The following is an 18,330-nucleotide window of genomic DNA, read 5'->3' on the forward strand; positions in this document are numbered from 1 at the left end:
AAAAGCCAAATAATTATTTTGGGGTTCATCACCACCGTTCATTATGTATATTTCACATCACCCCCTTTCTGGGCCAGTGTTCTTCCACTAATACTGTATCCTTCTCTCTTTAGAAACCACCATGACTCGTAGCTGGCTCCTCCTCACCTCCTTGCTGCTGGGGATTGTACTTCTGAGCTCCTCGGCCTCCAGTAACCAGCTAAGTGCGGCCTCCTTCCTGCAGGACATACTGCAGAGGTATGGAGAGAACGACACCCTGTCACTGCTGCAGCTGCAGGCCCTGCTGGAAAGGCTGGAAGTCGGAAGAGGGGTCCGGGAATCCCGCAACATATCACAGGTGGGATCTATGTCCATAAAGGTCAGACAAGCTGCAGCTATCACTCCTATGTATAATGATGCTCTCCCACCTGGTGGTAGCACACGGCTGATCTTACCTGGGACAATGGCGGTCACATGCCGGACTAGCACTAACAGGAAGGTGCAGTAGTTATTATAAAGCCCAGTCTTGTTCTTTATGAATGGTGTAAAGTAGTTTATCTAAGGGTTTCCTATAGATTAAACAGGCAGCGAGGCTTTACAGAACAGAGGACTCTTTATAGGGACCATAATCGGCATATTGCCACCCAGTGACTCCATCTATAGCTCATTGTAGAACAGGAATCCTATATAATCCACCTTTAGCGGGAACTGAGAAGATATTCTGGATTATAGTAGTTTATAAAGTCTCCCTGCTGGGGAGGAGAACCTGCGTGAGTCCTGACATCCACTGTCACCGCTTTATCATGATGCTTTGTTTTCCCGTCCTGCGGGATTTCAGATGCCGGGCACCAGTTGCTGTCGAGTAACATAGTAACACAATGACACGGTTTTGAGGATGAGGAAGGCAGGAAACCTCATGAGGTCTAAGATAATATCCCTCACCTTAGGGAGAAAAACTCCTTCCTGACCAGAATGAGTCCCTGGATCACTGAACCTGTAATATTATTACACTCCAGAAATGTAGCCAACCATAGAGTTTACCAAACCACGTCCTCTGGCTGAAAGCTCCATAGTCTCTCTGCTCTTACAGTAAAGAATCCTTATTGTGTTGGAGTAGAAACCTTCTTTTCTCTAGGTGTGGCGGATGCCCCCTTGTTATAGATGCCATCCTGGATATACATAGACCTTTGTATATACATAGTTACACCACCAGATTTTAACACCCTTATTGTCATAGTCTTTCTGGTTCCTGTAGTCCTCCCATTCCATGTATGACTCTAGTTGGCCGACTTTAAACCCTCTACAGTCTTCTGTGCCATCATACCAGTGATTTGTATAATGGGAGAACCTTATTGATCATGATCTTATTCGCCTTGGCAGCAGCTGCCTGACACTGGTTGCTACAGGTAAATTTACTGTCAACTATGGGTCCTGTTAGTCAAAGGGTCCTATTACACGGAGCGATTTTTAACGACTAAAGATAAACGATCACAAACTAGATTGTTTATCGTTAACCTGAAGTCGTTCACCATATTACACAGAACAATAGTCGTTATTTACGATTGTTACTATGATCGTTATTGCAATCGTTACTATGATCGTTTATTCTTTCTGATCCCAGCAAAACAATGGACAATGTGCAATTACACTGAACGATTAGTGAACAAATGCGGAACTTGAGCGAACGAATGTGGAATTACATCGAACGATTAGCAATAATTTTAGGTTCAGATCTAAATCAACGACATACGAACGATTTTTCAATCGCTGCCTGCAATTACACAGGAAGATTATCGTTTAAATTTGAACGATATAACAATTATTTGCACGACAATCGTCCTGTGTAATATGCACGACAATCGTCCTGTGTAATAGGGTCCTAAGTGATTTTTAGTGATAACCGATAAACGATCGCAAACAAGAACCTTTGGGAACGACCTGAAATCGTGCAATGCAACATACAGAACAATATTAGTTATTTATGATCTGATCCCAGCAAAATGATGAACGATGTGAACAATAAGTGAATATCCAGCGAACATACACGGAAAGATTAGCAAATGATTTTATGGACAGCTTAAAAGATGCCATCAGCGACACACAAGCGATTTTTATTTATTTATTTTTTGATTGTTGCCTGCATAGACACAATTTTAACGATATAATGATTTTTCTCATGATAATCGTCCCGTGTAAATCCCTTTTCTATGTCAATTTCTTACAGTATATGCCCTATAGACGGTTGATAATATCAGAAAGCGTAGATCTCTATGTGGTCGCTGCTGTTGACCCCCTGCCCGGTCTGACCACGTTCTTGCCTGTTGATGTGAAGAATCTGGTGCCCTAGTAATCTGCTGGATCCTGATGGGATTCATTACTGGATCAGCTCTGTCCCCCAGTGGCTGCTTTAGGGATCATTAACAGAATTATTTGAAGGAGATTAGAGCAGTGCCTTAAAGGACTCTTATATAGTGTATTATATATATATCTCTATATCTCTATCTATCTTGGAGGAGATTTATCAAACATGGTGTAAAGTGAAACTGGCTCAGTTGCCCCTAGCAACCAATCAGATTCTACCTTTCATTCCTCACAGACTCTTTGGAAAATGAAAGGTGAGATCTGATTGGTTGCTAGGGACAACTCACTTTACACCATGTTTGATAAATCTCCCATATATATAATATATTATAATAATCTTCTACCTCATGTTATGGAATACCCTATAGGGCTCATGAAATATGTAGAACCTGTTACATTGCTTCTTATCAGTGCTATAGTAGTTAGTGTCCCTACACCTGTGTACACATGACAACACTTCCTGTTATGCATTCTGTCAGCTCAAGGCCACCACACGGATTTCTCAGTTCTCCTCCCATTCTCATCAGTGTTTACATGTATTCTCTTGGATGTTGATGTCATTTGCATCCACCATGTCCTTAAGTAACATATGTATCTAGATATTTCTATGTTGTGAAGCGTTTGTTCTATGCAGGTCATGGATCTATGATGTTCTCTCCTGACTTGTCCCAGCCAGGATCTCATTGTCTCTATCATTCTTCTTCCCGTAGTGTCTCAGCGCCTCCACCCTATTCTCTGTCCATAACCTTACCTCCGATTCTACAGTGGACGCAGAGGGTCTCCAAGGTCTCTGCCCATCCATCCTGCAACAGTTAGAGACAAAAGCGTGCCAGGAGACCACTGCCCTTCACAATGACACCGAGACAGAGGGAAGACCCAGCAGCGGTGAAGGTAAGAAGGAAGCTGTTTCCACTACTCCTTTAGGGTCGGTCGATGACTGAAGGTTATCAGAGATTTTTACCTATAGGCACACGTCAGGTTTTGTGGAACATCTATGACGCCCGACACCCACATGCAGTGACTAATGGTCACATGATTGTGCTGGTAAACTGCAGTATTACCAGCAAAGTTGTGCAATCCTTTACCATTGGATGTGGGTGGGATTTGTCCATATGTGGCCACCATAGCATAAGTCATACACTAAACAATCACTGCATTAGGAACAGCTGGTGTCTGACATCTGGAAACCAGTAATGCAATACCACATGGTGGACGTGTCCCTATCTGCTTATGGATAATGTGTTGACCTCTCGAAAACAACCTCTTCCATTTATGGGTAAACAAGGTGACTTGAGTATCTGTATTTCCCAACCCATGGTGTCAAGACTGGCTGAACCATGGACTGACAGATCACATGGCCAGGCCACACCTTGATGAACCAAAAGGTGACTGTCAGGTGGTACTCAGTTTGGTGTCTCAGCAATGACGTACCATAGTGGATCAGCATTCCACCATAGCCATGTGGCATACTACATGTTGATAGCCGAAGAATGACAAAGGAGACCCTGATGACCCTGCATGATAGCAAAAAGTTATCACATGGACGAAGGAAAGATGTAAATGGTCCTTGGACGCGTGACAGACACTTGCCTGGAGTGACCAGTCCTGATTCCCGTTGAACCATATGGAAGTCATATCCTGTGGGTGCACTGTTGGGGGGGGGGGGGGGATGTCCGTGGTGTGGAGTCATGGTTTGGGGAGCATTGTCCTGTATGCCCTTGGTCATTGTCCCACAATCCTTGAGTAGTGATTGCTGTCAGGATCTGTTAGCTGATGGTCTGCCCCATGTCTAGGAGGTCTTCCCTGAGTCCCTGACCACAGTGCCATCTTTCGGCAGGGCAGTGTTCTGTGTCACTAGGGAATATGACCATGAATTCTCTACACTATCTTGACCCCCACACCGGACTGTAACCCCATTGAACTTGTTCAGGATCTGCTGGAATAGACTGTGAGACCTGCTCTTGCTCCCCCATAGAATTTGCTCCATCTCGTGAAGCTGCTACAGCGGACATGGGTGGGGCTGAGTGTGGAGGATGTTGTGGAATCTGTTCTCTGTGATCGCCCAAAGGATGGATCACCCTGTTATTGAGTTTGTGTGTTCCTAATGTGGTGATTGTTCAGTATATCTATCCCATGCATTCCTATTACACGGCTTTGTTCTAAAGACCTGGCCACTTCAGTCTCGGGCACTCCTGTTTGGCCTTTTCATTTTTCTAGCTATTTTCCTCCTCCTTATTGCCTAGTGGTGTAGCTGAGAAAGTATGCAGATATCAGTGTGAACTTTTACAGCTGCTTTTTTTTTTTTTTTCCGTGTCCTGTCCTTGGGTTCCGGTATTCCGTGTTTTTGTTCCTCTAGGTTCTCCTCTGTGGTCTGAGTCACATTATAAGGGCATTTCCTCCAAAAATCATCAGTAAGGGTCCATTTACACAGATTATCTGACAGATTATCTGCCAAACCCAGGAACAGACTATAAACAGAGATCAGGTCATAAAGGAAAGCCTGAGATTTCTCCTTTTCAAATCCATTCCTGGCTTTGGCTTCAAATCTTTGGCAGATAATCTTTCTGTGTAAATGGACCCTTTCTCTAGCTCCATGTCGTCCTCTTCTTTCATGTCAGGTTTTATGTATGCACTCCTGGATCAATGTACAGTGCAGATATAGTTATATAGGATCAGCTGTGTGCTCTTTGCTGTTGGTGAATGAGAATACTTTTTAGTTTACTCTTCTACAGCCCCTAGTCCAGGGATGGGGAAACATGGCTCTCCAGCTAGTGCAAAACTACAACTCTCATAATGCCTGTCTGTGTCTGATTGGAAAAAAAAAAAACCACTACCTGCAGGAAATACAGCAGCTGATAAGCTTATTTTTATAGAAGTAAATTACAAATCACTGGCACCAGTTGATTTGAAAAAAAAAAAAAAAAACAAAACAATGAACAACCCCTTTTAACAAGAATTATGAACAGCCTAAGTATACATCAGATCCTTTATTGCAAAAGTCGAACTGGCGGCCCTTCAGCGGTTACAAAACTGCAATTCCCATCATGCCTGGACAGACAAAGCTTTAGCTGCAGGGCCACCAGTATGACCCCTGACCCCCCTGCTGTATTCACATACAATGAGGCAGATCTGCCATCCTGGACTCCTATGTGGCAACACCATATACAGGACTCGCCTAGCTAGGGTCCTAGAAACTGATATGCTAAGAGAATGAGGATGACATGGACATTCATTTACTGATCATTGATGGTAATAAAAATCATCTAAAATGTGCTCATTGTTATGGAAGGCCCGAGGCTTTATGGTGTATGGGATCCTGTGTGATGGGACGCTAATCGCTGTAACATTTCTTAAGCGTTAAGGAACAAATGTCGCATTTCATGTATCCAAGTCTTATTACAAGTCTTCTTGTTCTTTGTCCCTATAGAGCATACACATCCCTCACTTTGTCCTCTTGTCCCGCAGTCTGGGGTTTTGGGTTTGCTGCCATCACTGTGATCAACCTGTCGTCTCTCCTGGGTGTGTTGTTTGCCCCATGCGTAGAAAAACCGATCTTCCGACGATTCCTTATCTATTTCATCGCCCTGTCCATCGGCACGTTGCTGGCCAATGCTCTCCTGCAGTTGATCCCAGAGGTGCAGTACTAGTTTCCACCACAGAGGGAGCCCACGCTCTACAGAACATTCACCTGCACTGATAACTGATGTGTAATGATGGGGTAGCCATTCTATAATTGTATCTAACACTATAGACTCTCATTACCTATATATAAATTATGCTGATAGCAATATTAGGAGTCTTATCCTATACAACATACACTTGGGGGGACATGTCCTTAATTTATGCAGTTTGATATCATGGATGATCGGGTCTCAGAAGGTGCCGCCCCCATGCCCCCTTGTCCCTGATGAGCTGACAGATCTGTCTTTAATTCAGTGTATACATCTATGAACTGCTCTGCTGGCCCCCATGTTGGTAGATGAGCCCCTATGTATATTATCCCAAAAAAATAAACTTGGGATAAACAATCTGTCTTTGCAATCAGGGCTCACAACTCAATATGGCGGCCACCATGACCAGTGAATGTTTAATATGTTCTCTCAATCAGAATGACCGTGCTGGGATGACGTGTTTGCGGTCACTAGAGAGTACAGCGGATATAGAAGCGATCTATGATACTGTTATTAATTTTTATTATTAATTTACCCTCTTTCTTGTTTTCAGGGTGGAATTGTCTGTATTTCTGCTGTAACTGATAAACCTTTCTGTTGTGACTTAAAGGGGGACTTTTTTATTGATGGGCCATTAATATCTGATCTGATCACCTTGCACCCCCACTAATCAGCTGTTTGCCAGAGCTTTGGTGCCCATATACCATGCACAGATTTGGAAGCGGACAGTGCCATACCTTGTGTAGTGGCCGGGATGAGTTACTGCAGCTCAGATTCCATTACTGCAGTAATCCAGCATGGCCACTGCACAATGTACAGCGCTGTCTGCTTCTGACTGTAGCAATCAGCTGATCAGCTGAGGTGACTGGTTTTGGACTCCCACTGGTCAGATATTGATGGGTTGATCCCACTTTCCTTTTACCTTCAAAAGAGACCAGGATTAGAGACCTTACTTAAAGGGGTTATCCGGGATTAGAAAACCATATCTGTTTTCTCTCACGAAAACAGCACCACACCTGTTCCCAGTTTGGGTATGGTATTGCAGCTCAATCTAATTGAAATGAATGGGGCTAAGTTGTAATACCACACACAGCCTGAGGATGGGGGTGGTGCAGTTTTGGAGGAAGCGGTTGTTTTCTTCTAAACCTGGATAACCCCTTAAGATAAAATAAAATCATATGTGTATTATTTTTTACGTTCTTCGATTAGTGTCCTTTTAGGAGTGTCAGCTACAGCAGAACTATTTGGCTTTCTTGGCTTCCTATGCCTCGGTTATATATGGCTGGGGCATCGGAACCTTATTATAATCTTGTTTCGATCCACCGATGCGATCCTCCTTGGCCGGCAAAATGGTGGAATTTGTAGGACTCGTGCACATATAACCTGACTACTAAAATTGACAATACATAGTCACGGTGGATGGTTTTTAAAGGGGTTGTTCAAAATTAGAAAAACATGGAGGCTTTATCCCATTAACGGTGCTGCCCTGGTCTGGTATTGCTGATTTAGCCTCATTGAAGTGAGCTGCAGTACTGCACACAGCCTGTGGATAGGTGCGGCGCCACAAAAACAGGTTATTTGTGCATGAGGCCTATGAATCAATAGACGTGATCATACCGTATCTATGAAAGCCAATCACTAATCATCATTGTTCTCTCTCTCCCCTCCCTTTGATTCCTTCTTTCTTCTCTAATGTTCCTCATGTCTCCCTGTTGTGTGTCTTCCTCCGATTCCTTCCTTAGTGTGGGGTTATGGCTTCCTATGTGTCACCGTCATTTCTCTCTGCTCCCTCCTGGGGGCCGGCGTGGTTCCCTTCATGAAGAAATCCTGTTACAAGCGTCTTCTCCTCTTCTTCATTGCTCTCGCCATTGGGACCCTCTATTCCAACGCTCTCTTTCAGCTCATCCCCGAGGTATGGGGGAGCGTGTACAATCCTGAGACACTGTATGTGTGCTGCGCTGACCGTGTCGGTGTGATACTGGTGCATGAGTAGTTTTTAGTGTTTTTAAGCAACTTTAAACTTTTTACAACATTTTACAGTAGCTTTGCCAATACGGTATCAAACCTTGTGCAGATGAGCAGTGGAATGGTCGTCTATAGCAACCAATCAGATTCCAGCTTTTAGTTTCAAAAAGGCTGCGAAAAAGGAAAGATTGAATTTGGTTGCTATGGGCAACTGCTCCTCTATACAAGGTTTTATAAATCCCACCCCCTTGACTTTTATCTTGTTTCCTTCTCCATTCACAGCCAAATTATAGATTTTGTTGTTTTGTCTATTAACCCTTTCCCACCACTGCAATGTTTAGGGCCTTTTTATGCTGTTTTGGCTTGTTCTCAGCAGGTGTGTATGATTACTGAGTTTTTGTTCTGTTTTACTGCTGAGCACTTGTAGCCAACCCCCCAAAAAACGAGCAGTTACCATCATGAAATAGCTTCAGGTGCCCTGATCACAGCTTCTTGGTCGGGTCATCAGGTTTATAATTTGGCTGACAATTTAGTTAATAGTCAGAGGGGCATGAACTTAATTTTAATAATGGGAGTGGCTCTCGGGTGACTGTACAGTCAGGGGGTGTGAATGTTCTATATTGAGGGGCATGTATGCTTAATACCCCTGACTGTATAATCCCGCCCATCTTCTGATATTAACGCCCATTATTAAAGTTAAGTTCACGCCCATCTGACAATTAACTGAATTATTAGAGAAACTATAAACCCCACAATCTCAGGAACAGAAGGCCGTATCAAGAAGTCATAAGAAGGTGTAATCGGGGCACTTGGAGCTATGTAATGGTAGGGATATTTCCATTGCTACCATTCCATTGCTTTGCATTACTCTTTAATCTATGGAGCTCTGTGATGGACCATGTTTTGCAGGATGATCATAGTTTATATTGATACTATTTTAGGGTAAATTTAAAATATTTTAAATAAAAAAAAAAAAACAGCCGTGTGTTTTTCTGAAATATATTTTTCTTTGAAAAAAGGGCTAGGGCCTATTTTTTTAGATAAACATTGTAAGCCCCTACACTGCAGCTGCACTCTATATGGTAGTTAGCTGCCATACTGTATGTCCAGCTGTTAGGCTCCTGTACTGTAAGTTCCAGTGTAGTTTGGCCTCCATACTGTATACCTCTCTTCCCCTATGTAGTTGTTTGCCCATACTGTATACATTACCCGCCCCCCCCCCAACCCCTGCAGGCAGTCGAATACTTTATACCTCCCTCCCCCTTAGTAGTTGACCCACGTACCCTCTGTCCCTCATACTGTACACATCAACCCCCCTGCAGGTGGTCCCCATACTGTATACCCCCCCCCCCCTCTGCAAGTATCCAGCATACTTTATACCTCCCCCCTCCCCTCTGTAGTTGGCCTACATACCCTCTGTCCCCCCATATTCAGCATCCCCTACTGTGCATCTTTTTACCTCTTTTGCCTCCCTGCAGCCTATATTATGCAGGTAGGAGGCGGAGCAGTACAAGTCTGGCCCTGATTGGCTGATGCTCTGTGTCGGGGATCTGGTCAGCTGACTATAACTAGGGCTTTATTTCCGAGTAGGGCTTATATTTCAAGCCTACTCCAAAAAGCCTGCAAAATAAGGCTACGTGCACACGAAGCAAAAGTGTCGGAATTCCGCCAGCCTCCCTGTCATAATTACAGTCTATGGGAGGCTTGCGCGCCTCCTCTCTCCGCGCTGAAGAATGAACATGGCTTCTGTCCACTTTTGCTCCGTGTGCACGTAGCCTAAAGCTAAGTTTTTATTTTTGGGGTAGGTCTTATTTTCAAAGAAACACAGTACTAGGGGGGGGTTATATACACAGCTTTATACAGTCTGCACAGTATTGTGATGTACCTGTATATAGGATGTCAACAAGGGGTTAGTGTTTATGCCAATCAAGAATTGTCTATCTAATACAGGACAGAACCTCCTTTTCTTCCTCAAAAGATCTACAACAGGGGAACCCCAATTATACACTCGGAATTCCCTAATAGGCTATATAGAAATAGGTTTCCCCTTCACCCTTCATTCTCACACTATGACTTTATCAGTCGCCATGCGTTTTGGGGGATCTCCCTCTTTCCAGATCCAGTAGATCCAGACAATCTAGTAGGAGTGTATGTGTATAGCTTTCAATGTGAATGGAGGGGAAACAACTTGGTAGCACATAAGATAAGTAAAAACTTGGCAATATTTTAAGAAAATGTTGTAAAAAGTGTTCAGAAGTGGAGTTTTTCCACATTTAAATTGGAAGTACACTTTGGAATACATTGGTAACCATTTTTGACAGGTTGCCAGTGTATATGCCCTGATTATATGCAGAACACATAGCCTTAAAGGGATGTTTCACTTCTATAGCTTCTATTCTAGACAAGGTATGAATTGCTGACACGGCAATTCCCTGTTGTGTTAATATTGGAAGTGCTCCCCCTACCTGTGGAAGAAAGATGAAATTGCAGAACTTGTTAAAAAAATTCTTGTCATGAGTCCGTATGTGACTGACTGGTAATATGACTGCCATGGTGACCATGATCACAGCTAGAGAAGCCATTCCAGTAGTAACATCAGGGACTACTATATCCAGAATATAAGCTGTAATGGTGGCCCTTGTAGTCCTTTGTGTATGTGGCTCCTGATATCACTGCCGGACACTGACTCTTCTCTCGCTGTACCGCAGGCATTTGGCTTTAACCCTCAGGAGGACAATTACATAACAACCTCCGCAGTCGTCTTTGGCGGATTTTATCTTTTCTTTTTCACTGAAAAAGTCCTGAAGATGCTTCTGAAGCAGAAACATGAGGTAATGTCTTGGCGGTGCCCGTGCCTTGTGTAGTTGTGGTCTGCCAAATAATTTCTGTAGATTGTTGTCATGGATACAGTCGGAGTCTTGCTACAGGGGTACTGAACCCTCGGCGAGGAGGTGGATCGTTCCTGAACTATTCACAAGGCATTGATTGTTGATGGCACTGTAGTTACGTGGGCAGGAAAGCACCTAGTTAGTGTAACTTCACATAGGGGGGTTAGGGTACTTTTACACAAAAATGTCCGCCATAGGCGTCCGTAAATGAGCGCCGGTCAATGAGATTGGCGCTAGTTTGCAATGCCTTTACACAGCACTACAAATGGCTGTGGTGCTCGAATGATCCTTGTATCATTCGTGCAGTTGGGGAAACTGACAGCACATTTCCAGATCACCAAGCAGTGTATGCTTACCATCCGTGCTGCTTGTGATCCGGCGTGTCTCTCCAGTCCTCCAATCCACTGGCTGTATCTTAAGGCCCTGCCTCCTACAGCTGTCAGTCATTCTAGAGGAGGCGGGGCCTGATGATACAGGCTGGCGACTGGAGAGAGATGCCAGATTACAAGCAGCGCGGATGGTAAGTATAGACTGCTGCTAATGGTCTGGAAACTGACAGCACAGACATATACATATACCAGAACCCAATATATACATATCTGTGCTGTCTCTTTCCCTGACCCGATCAGCCATTTTTCCCATCCACAGCTGATCACTGTCACTGTTTCATCGGCCGATTATTGGAGGCAGGAGTGTTTATGGAAACACACCTGACCAATAATCGGCCCTGTAAAATGAGTATAAACTGGGAAATTGCTCTTGTATTTGTCGTATTAAAAAATTAAAGGGGTTACCCCAAGATAGTTTATAACTATCAGATCAGCGAGGTTTGAATACTTGTCCTCTGCTTCATTCACTGTGTATTCGACTTGAAAATCGAGATGAGTGAACCTCGAGCTCGCTCTGGTTTGTCTGAACCCGAGCATGTGGCATTTGATTATTGGTAGCAGAAGAAGTTGGATGCAGCCTGTTGGAGTTCTGGAAAACAAGGATATGGCCTTTGACTGTGTGCATGTTTTCAAGGCCTCCTTAGGGCTGAATCCGCTAGGACTGATCCCGCTAATAGGGGGAAGAGTGTGTTTTATGGGCATTATATAACTTGTGGGCATATTATGGCTCTATAGAACCACCAAGTATTAGGCCTTACTCCCTGAGTATCTTGCAAAACTTGCATAAATTTAAAGGGGTTTTCAGCTCAAACATAACTTCTGATATACTGCTGCCCATGGTGAGACTAACAGTTCCTTCCATACTTGTTGTTATCTATTCAGTCTCCTTCCCCCAGTTCTGAGCTGCTGCTTTCGGTTGAAGGCACAAAAATGCGTTTGTGTGTGTGTGTGCCTTTTCTCTCTCTCTCCCCCTCCCTTCTCAGACAGCGGATGTAAGCAAGTTCCTGACTGGCTGTATCTGCAACTTTTGTAGCTTCTTTGTAATGCTGGGAGGGTTAATCTGAGGTCAAGTTGCTGATGAACTCAGTGATTATCCCTCCCAGCATTACAGAGAAGCTACAATGTTGCAGATGTAGCCAGTCAATGACTTGTTTGCATCAGCTGTCTCAAAAGGGAGGGGGGAGGAGGGGGAGATGGAGAGAAAATATCACACACAGATTTCTGTGTCTTCAGCAGAAAGCAGCAGCTCAGAACTCTGGGAAGGAGATTGAATATATAGTCACAAGTATGGAAGGAATCTTTAGCCTTGCCATGGGCAGCAACATATCAAAAGGTATGTTTAGGTGGAATTCCCTAATAATAATAATAGTAATAATAATATGATGTAAGATGGTGGTCCTATCCCTGGCATGTAACACTTATTGCTTACGTTTCCTCCCCAGCATGGACACAGTCACTACACAGCAGATACCAGTAAACGGGATGCTGAAGAAGGGGTGACAGAGAAACTACAAAATGGGGACCTGGATCACATCATTCCTCCACCTGGGGGCAGTGAGTCCGACCTCCGACAGCACCTGGGTGATGAGAAGGTTGTGGTGGGGTCCCTGGCCGTGCAGGTTGGTTATGAACCCCCTTCTCCATTATGGAGTATGTACAGGTTTATACTTAGAACTAACCATGGCCATGTATTGTCTTGTGATGTAGGACCTCCCAGGGCAGCAGAGCTCTTGTTACTGGCTCAAAGGTATCCGGTATTCTGACATTGGCACCCTCGCCTGGATGATCACACTGAGCGATGGACTCCACAACTTCATAGATGGATTGGCCATTGGAGCATCATTTACAGTGTCCGTCTTCCAAGGAGTCAGCACGTCCATCGCCATCCTGTGTGAGGAGTTCCCCCATGAGCTCGGTATGTTGCCTAATGCTGTAAAGTAAAATCCATTGTGTGGGGGTCTCCATGCTCTATGCTGTCAGAACAACCTAGTATACATTAGATAGTTGGCCAGCCTTCTGAATGGTCAGTGTTCATCTAATGTATATGGGCACCTTTAGGTTTTTCTCATACACTGCTCCATATTACCTGTATATATAAGACATGACACTGTTCTGGATACCTGATGGCACCACTGGAGGAAGCTTACCATGTGGTATGCGGTATTATTGAGAAATCAGGTCATTGCTATGAAGATATATTAAAGCATCACTGTCATGTGGTGTCACTTTTGACATGTCCAAAGTTATTGATCACACTGGGGCTCACTCCTAAGATCCCTATGCATATAAACTACTCTAACTAGTGTTTATATGCATGCGCTGCACTTGGTTATGTAGTGTGGTGTCTGCTCTTTTGTTAGATTCATTTAAGATGCCTAGACACAGCCACGGGGAGTGTGCGGGCAGAGCATTTCATTCCCTGGACAGCAGAACATCTAAAGGGAAGATTACTCTGCATGATTTTTTGCGGGGAGCAAGCGCTGATTTATCAGGTCAGCACTCCCTTTCCCCCTCATGCCCTGCTCACAACCTCTGCTATTACATGCACAGGCAGTGGGAGGGGCTGCGGGGAGGAGCGACAGGGGCTGCCCAAACAATCCTTAGATCATTTGGGCTGCCCACTGTCAGTGGCCGTCTGTAGGGAGCGACGCACTGCAGACCGTCGCTGCACAAATCATACTCTTTCAACATGTTGAAAGACCACAATCAGCCGACATTGTACATGTCAGCTGATTGTAGCCTTTTAACATATTCTATATGTTATGCACAATGCCATGCAGGCCCCCCCCCCCCCCCCCTGCTTTGCAGCTGGTTTTAGGAGTGAAATCCGGTGTGATCCGTAACTTTGGCCACGTCTGATGCCTGGTTGCACTGGTGGAGCTTGTCTGTCTTCACTTATGGAATGAAGACATGATGAAGATGACTGCAGAACAATAACCTGGATATTGAGAACCTGAAATACAAGTTGTCTATACAAAGAAGCCATTATTAGTTACTTATGTATTCTAATTTTAGCTTTACATACTTGATATTTTTGCAAAACCCATTGTTCTCTGTTATCATCCATTTCATCATAGCAATGGCTGATTTGTAGGAAAATAGTCTGCATTCCGTCAGGTTCCAATGCCTTGTAAAGCTTCTCCTCTTAGCTAAAGCTTTGGCTGCCCAGGCATGATGGGAAATGTTGTTTTACACAGCTGGAGGGCCTAGGGTTCCCCATCCTTGCCTTAGCGGATCACTACAGATAGCAGCCATACATATGATGCGCCATTGGATACTGTTGTAGTAATCTAATGGAATACCATACACTTCTCAGGCTCTTGGATTGTGTTCTGATCAGTTCATGTCCTCAATGAACTGTGGTCAGTGCCAAGTATGATGGAGGGAAGGAATACACATTGGCATGTTAATAAAGTCATGATGAACAGGTTGGATGTTTATGATGGTTATTAACCCTGGAAATAGTATACAGTTGTCTGTGTTCCAGGTCATAGTCCATGCAGCTTGTGTTGCTTTCTGGCGTCCTCTGCTGTTTGTGGATCCTAAGCTGTCATGTTGTTGTGTTGCAGGCGACTTTGTCATTCTGCTGAATGCTGGGATGAGTATTCCTCAGGCGCTCTTCTTTAACTTCTTGTCTGCCTGCTGCTGCTACCTGGGCTTGGCCTTTGGGATCCTCGCCGGCAGCCACTTCTCTTCCAACTGGATCTTTGGCTTGGCTGGAGGAATGTTTCTGTACATCGCTCTTGCTGATATGGTGAGTAAACCCCCCCAAAAATAAAATATGACTCTTAACCATTCACCTTCTAATATATTAAAAGGGTACGTTATCCAGGATTAGAAAAAGCACAGTTACTTCCTTGCAAAAACAACGCCAACCTGTGTGTGGTATTACAATTCAGATCCATTCATTTCAGAAGCACTAAGGGTGTTATTACACGGGCCGATAAAGGCTCGATACTGTAAACGAGCGCCAATCTGCTAGATCGGCGCTCGTTTACTGGGCCTATTACACGGCCCGATTTTTGTTTAACAAGGGCTGCAGGGTCATAGTTACCAATGTCCTTGCAGCCCTTGCTTAACTTTATACATTACCTGTCTAGGCTCCAGGGCTCCTCTTGCGGTCTTCTTCTCCCCGGGTCCCGTGTGCTCCAGCGCGGCCTGTCTCAGCTGACAGGTCGCTTAGCCAATCACTGGCCACGGCGGTCCCAGCCAGTGATTGGCTGAGCAGCCTGTTGGCTCAGACAGGCCGCTCTGAAGCTGGAGCGCGCAGGACACGAGGAGTAGGCTGCAAGAGGAGCCCTGAAGCCTGGATTGGTAATGTATATCGTGAGCTGCCGGCCGCGCACCGCTATTAAACGTATCGATGCGCGGTTGGCGCCCGACAATTATAGGTTCAAACCTATATCAGCCGATGATCATTGTCATGGACTGATCATTGTATTTATTACACTGAGCGAAAATCGGCCGAATCAGGAGAGTAAACGTTCACATCACGTCTCCAGCATATCAGAATAAGTATACAGATGCATACTATGGTGTACTACAATTGGGCTCATTATTGTAAGATGCAGAGTGGTCACGCCTGAGAAGGTGTTCTGCTGCTCCATTTGTTCAGAGGACAATTAGTCCTCCATTTTATGGGAACACAGTGATCGGACCCCCACAATCGGCTACTTATCCCCTAACTTGTGGATAGGGGCTAATTTTGCATCTTGGAATAACCCCTTTAATCAACTGAACGTAGCCTCCTAGGGGGGAGATTTATCAAACATGGTGTTAAGTGAAACTGGCTCAGTTGCCCCTAGCAACCAATCAGATTCCACCTTTCATTTTTCAAAGAGTCTGTGAGGAATGAAAGGTGGAATCTGATTGGTTGCTAGGGGCAACTGAGCACGTTTCACTTTACACCATGTTGAAATATCCCCTGTGGTGTCAATGTTTGGTCCAGCATCCTTTTTTTTAAAAAAATTTTTTTTTTTTTGCCATTATTGTGATGTCCACCCCAATACTGATGTAAACAGGCTAAGGCTGCTGTCAGACACCCCTGGCTCAAATCTCTTTGGAGGGGGTGAAGGATTGGGTGTTAAAATTTAACATACTCCATCCTTCATTCACCTGACATCTGTAGTAGTCAGGAGGTTCCCATACGTATTATATAGCCAAAAATGCTATGTTTATGGTCCTATAACCAAGACCTTTTAATATAGCAAAGTACTGGTTTTACCCGACACCTTTTGTGGGTTTGTCTTCTACCTTTTTCATTCTGTTGCAAATGGCAGAAAAGGCAACCAGAATAGATGCCACTGTCTCCTCCCAGGTGGTTGCGTTCTGGCGTCCAGGACTGTTGTCTAACCTCATATATAGTACGCATCTACTTAGTGGTGACAACTGCCATTCCTTGCTGGCGTCTTGCTGGCTCTTTGTTAGTCATGCTATATGTGTATGTTACATGGTCATGTGACTTCTCCTGTAACAGGAGATGAAATGAGATGCTGTCACGTCCTTCAGGAGACGTTGTACTGAACTTGCCTCTCCTATTGTTCTTCAGATTTCTTGGTATAGACTTCAGGGTTTTGCAGAGGTAAAGTTTCTCCTGCCCATCTTAACCTTTTTTTTTTTTTTTTTTTTTTTTCCCCCTTCTCTCTCCTCCAGTTCCCGGAGATGAATGAAGTCAGTAAAGAGGATGAGGAAGGAGGACGTCCGCTCACCGCCTTTCTCATACAGAACGCTGGACTGCTCACAGGGTTCGCCATCATGCTACTACTGACAACGTTCTCTGGTCAGATCCAGCTGGGATAGGCCCGAGGAAGGAGACTCCTGATTCCTACAACTTCTCCGTCTTACTTTTGAGGAGGAAAATGGAAGAGGAGAATTTTATAGCAGTGTTAATCCTGCGGAGAGCTCCTAAGAAGACATCTTTTCCGAGTGGAGAGGGCCTTCTCACTATGTACATGATGGCTCTTTCCACAATCATGGCGAAGGATCTTGGGCAAAGGAGTTTCAGGGGTTATTGCCGACTTCCTTCCTAATGTGATTCCTATACAAGGCTTGTTCCAAATCCGTCATGGCCGAAACCAATGATATCTTGCTCTCCTTTAACGTCAATCTCTGAAATGGAGATTTGAGGATTCTGTTTTTAGAACGTTTTATCATATTGATAAGCGGATTATATTCCTCCTTAGAAAAATAGTAGGGACCAAATCAATTGAACAATCAACCCCCCCCCCCCTTCATTTCTCATGCAAAAGAGGTGAGGACCTGTCTGCTGCTGGAGCCGTTCCGAACACTAATCCATTGGTATATGACCATAGCCGTTCCGTTATCTCTTTACCCGGCAACGTCTTTCCTCTGAACTGACCAAGAGTTGCAGGTTATGGAGAACAACCTCACACTGACCGGACCCGAGATCTCCCCTGCTGCTGCTGTCTCCACGCCTGAATAGTGTTTGCTTATTCTTGAAGTACAAGGAAGAAGAGAACTAAGAAGCTTGTTGCACGCGACTTGGGTTGGGTTACAGCACAGTGATATACAGTAATAGCACAGTAGGGATCATCCAGTCCTGGGGTAGATTTGCACATTGTAGGTATTTGTGTGAGCGTTATTCATAGTTGTGCCTGTAGCTATAGAGTATGACTTGTAGGGTGATAGTGTGAATGGTTCTAGAGCTACAATAGTAAAGTGCTTCCTTACTGTACTGCCATCCTTCCTTATCTGCAATGCTTCTAGTAACAGTGGGACACCTTCATTTCTCAAGTGATATCAAGGGACGCCATCGGATTTGGCAGTACAGCAAGGGAGAAGATGGCAGCCATTGTTCTCTTCTTCCTCCGAAATTCCCATCTCAGGTTCTGACAATAAAATATTTAATTGTGTTTTTTTTTTTTGTGTGTCCTTTCTTAGCTTAATTAGAGGCAAAAAAAAAAACTGACAAAGGAAGGTTGTACATCCTCTAAGGGCCCATTTACACAGATTATCTGCCAAAGATTTGAAGCCAAAGCCAGGAATGGATTTGAAAAGAGGAGGAATCTCAGGCTTTCCTTTATAACCTGTTCTCTGTTTATAGTCTGTTTCTGGCTT

The 18,330-nt window shown here is 44.3% G+C and overlaps 1 protein-coding gene across 3 annotated transcripts in view; it reads left to right on the plus strand.

Moving 5' to 3' along the window:
• The window catches only part of SLC39A14 (solute carrier family 39 member 14), a 31,705-nt gene extending 13,587 nt beyond the window's left edge, over window positions 1–18,118 (plus strand). For 2 of the 3 annotated variants that reach the window (XM_069944599.1, XM_069944590.1), the window contains exons 3-10: window positions 114–337; window positions 3,051–3,231; window positions 5,806–5,975; window positions 10,685–10,807; window positions 12,696–12,872; window positions 12,961–13,168; window positions 14,823–15,007; window positions 16,906–18,118. In XM_069944599.1, the coding sequence (XP_069800700.1) occupies window positions 114–337; window positions 3,051–3,231; window positions 5,806–5,975; window positions 10,685–10,807; window positions 12,696–12,872; window positions 12,961–13,168; window positions 14,823–15,007; window positions 16,906–17,052 (1,415 nt within the window). In that variant the 3' untranslated portion in view covers window positions 17,053–18,118. Of the gene's footprint in view, window positions 1–113; window positions 338–3,050; window positions 3,232–5,805; window positions 5,976–7,753; window positions 7,924–10,684; window positions 10,808–12,695; window positions 12,873–12,960; window positions 13,169–14,822; window positions 15,008–16,905 lie in introns of all 3 variants that reach the window. The other variant, XM_069944609.1, reaches the window with a different exon arrangement.
• The last annotated feature ends 212 nt before the right edge of the window (window positions 18,119–18,330 follow it).

The sequence above is a fragment of the Dendropsophus ebraccatus genome, chromosome 1, assembly GCF_027789765.1.
Source record: "Dendropsophus ebraccatus isolate aDenEbr1 chromosome 1, aDenEbr1.pat, whole genome shotgun sequence".
In the NCBI taxonomy this organism is placed as follows: Eukaryota; Metazoa; Chordata; class Amphibia; order Anura; family Hylidae; genus Dendropsophus; species Dendropsophus ebraccatus.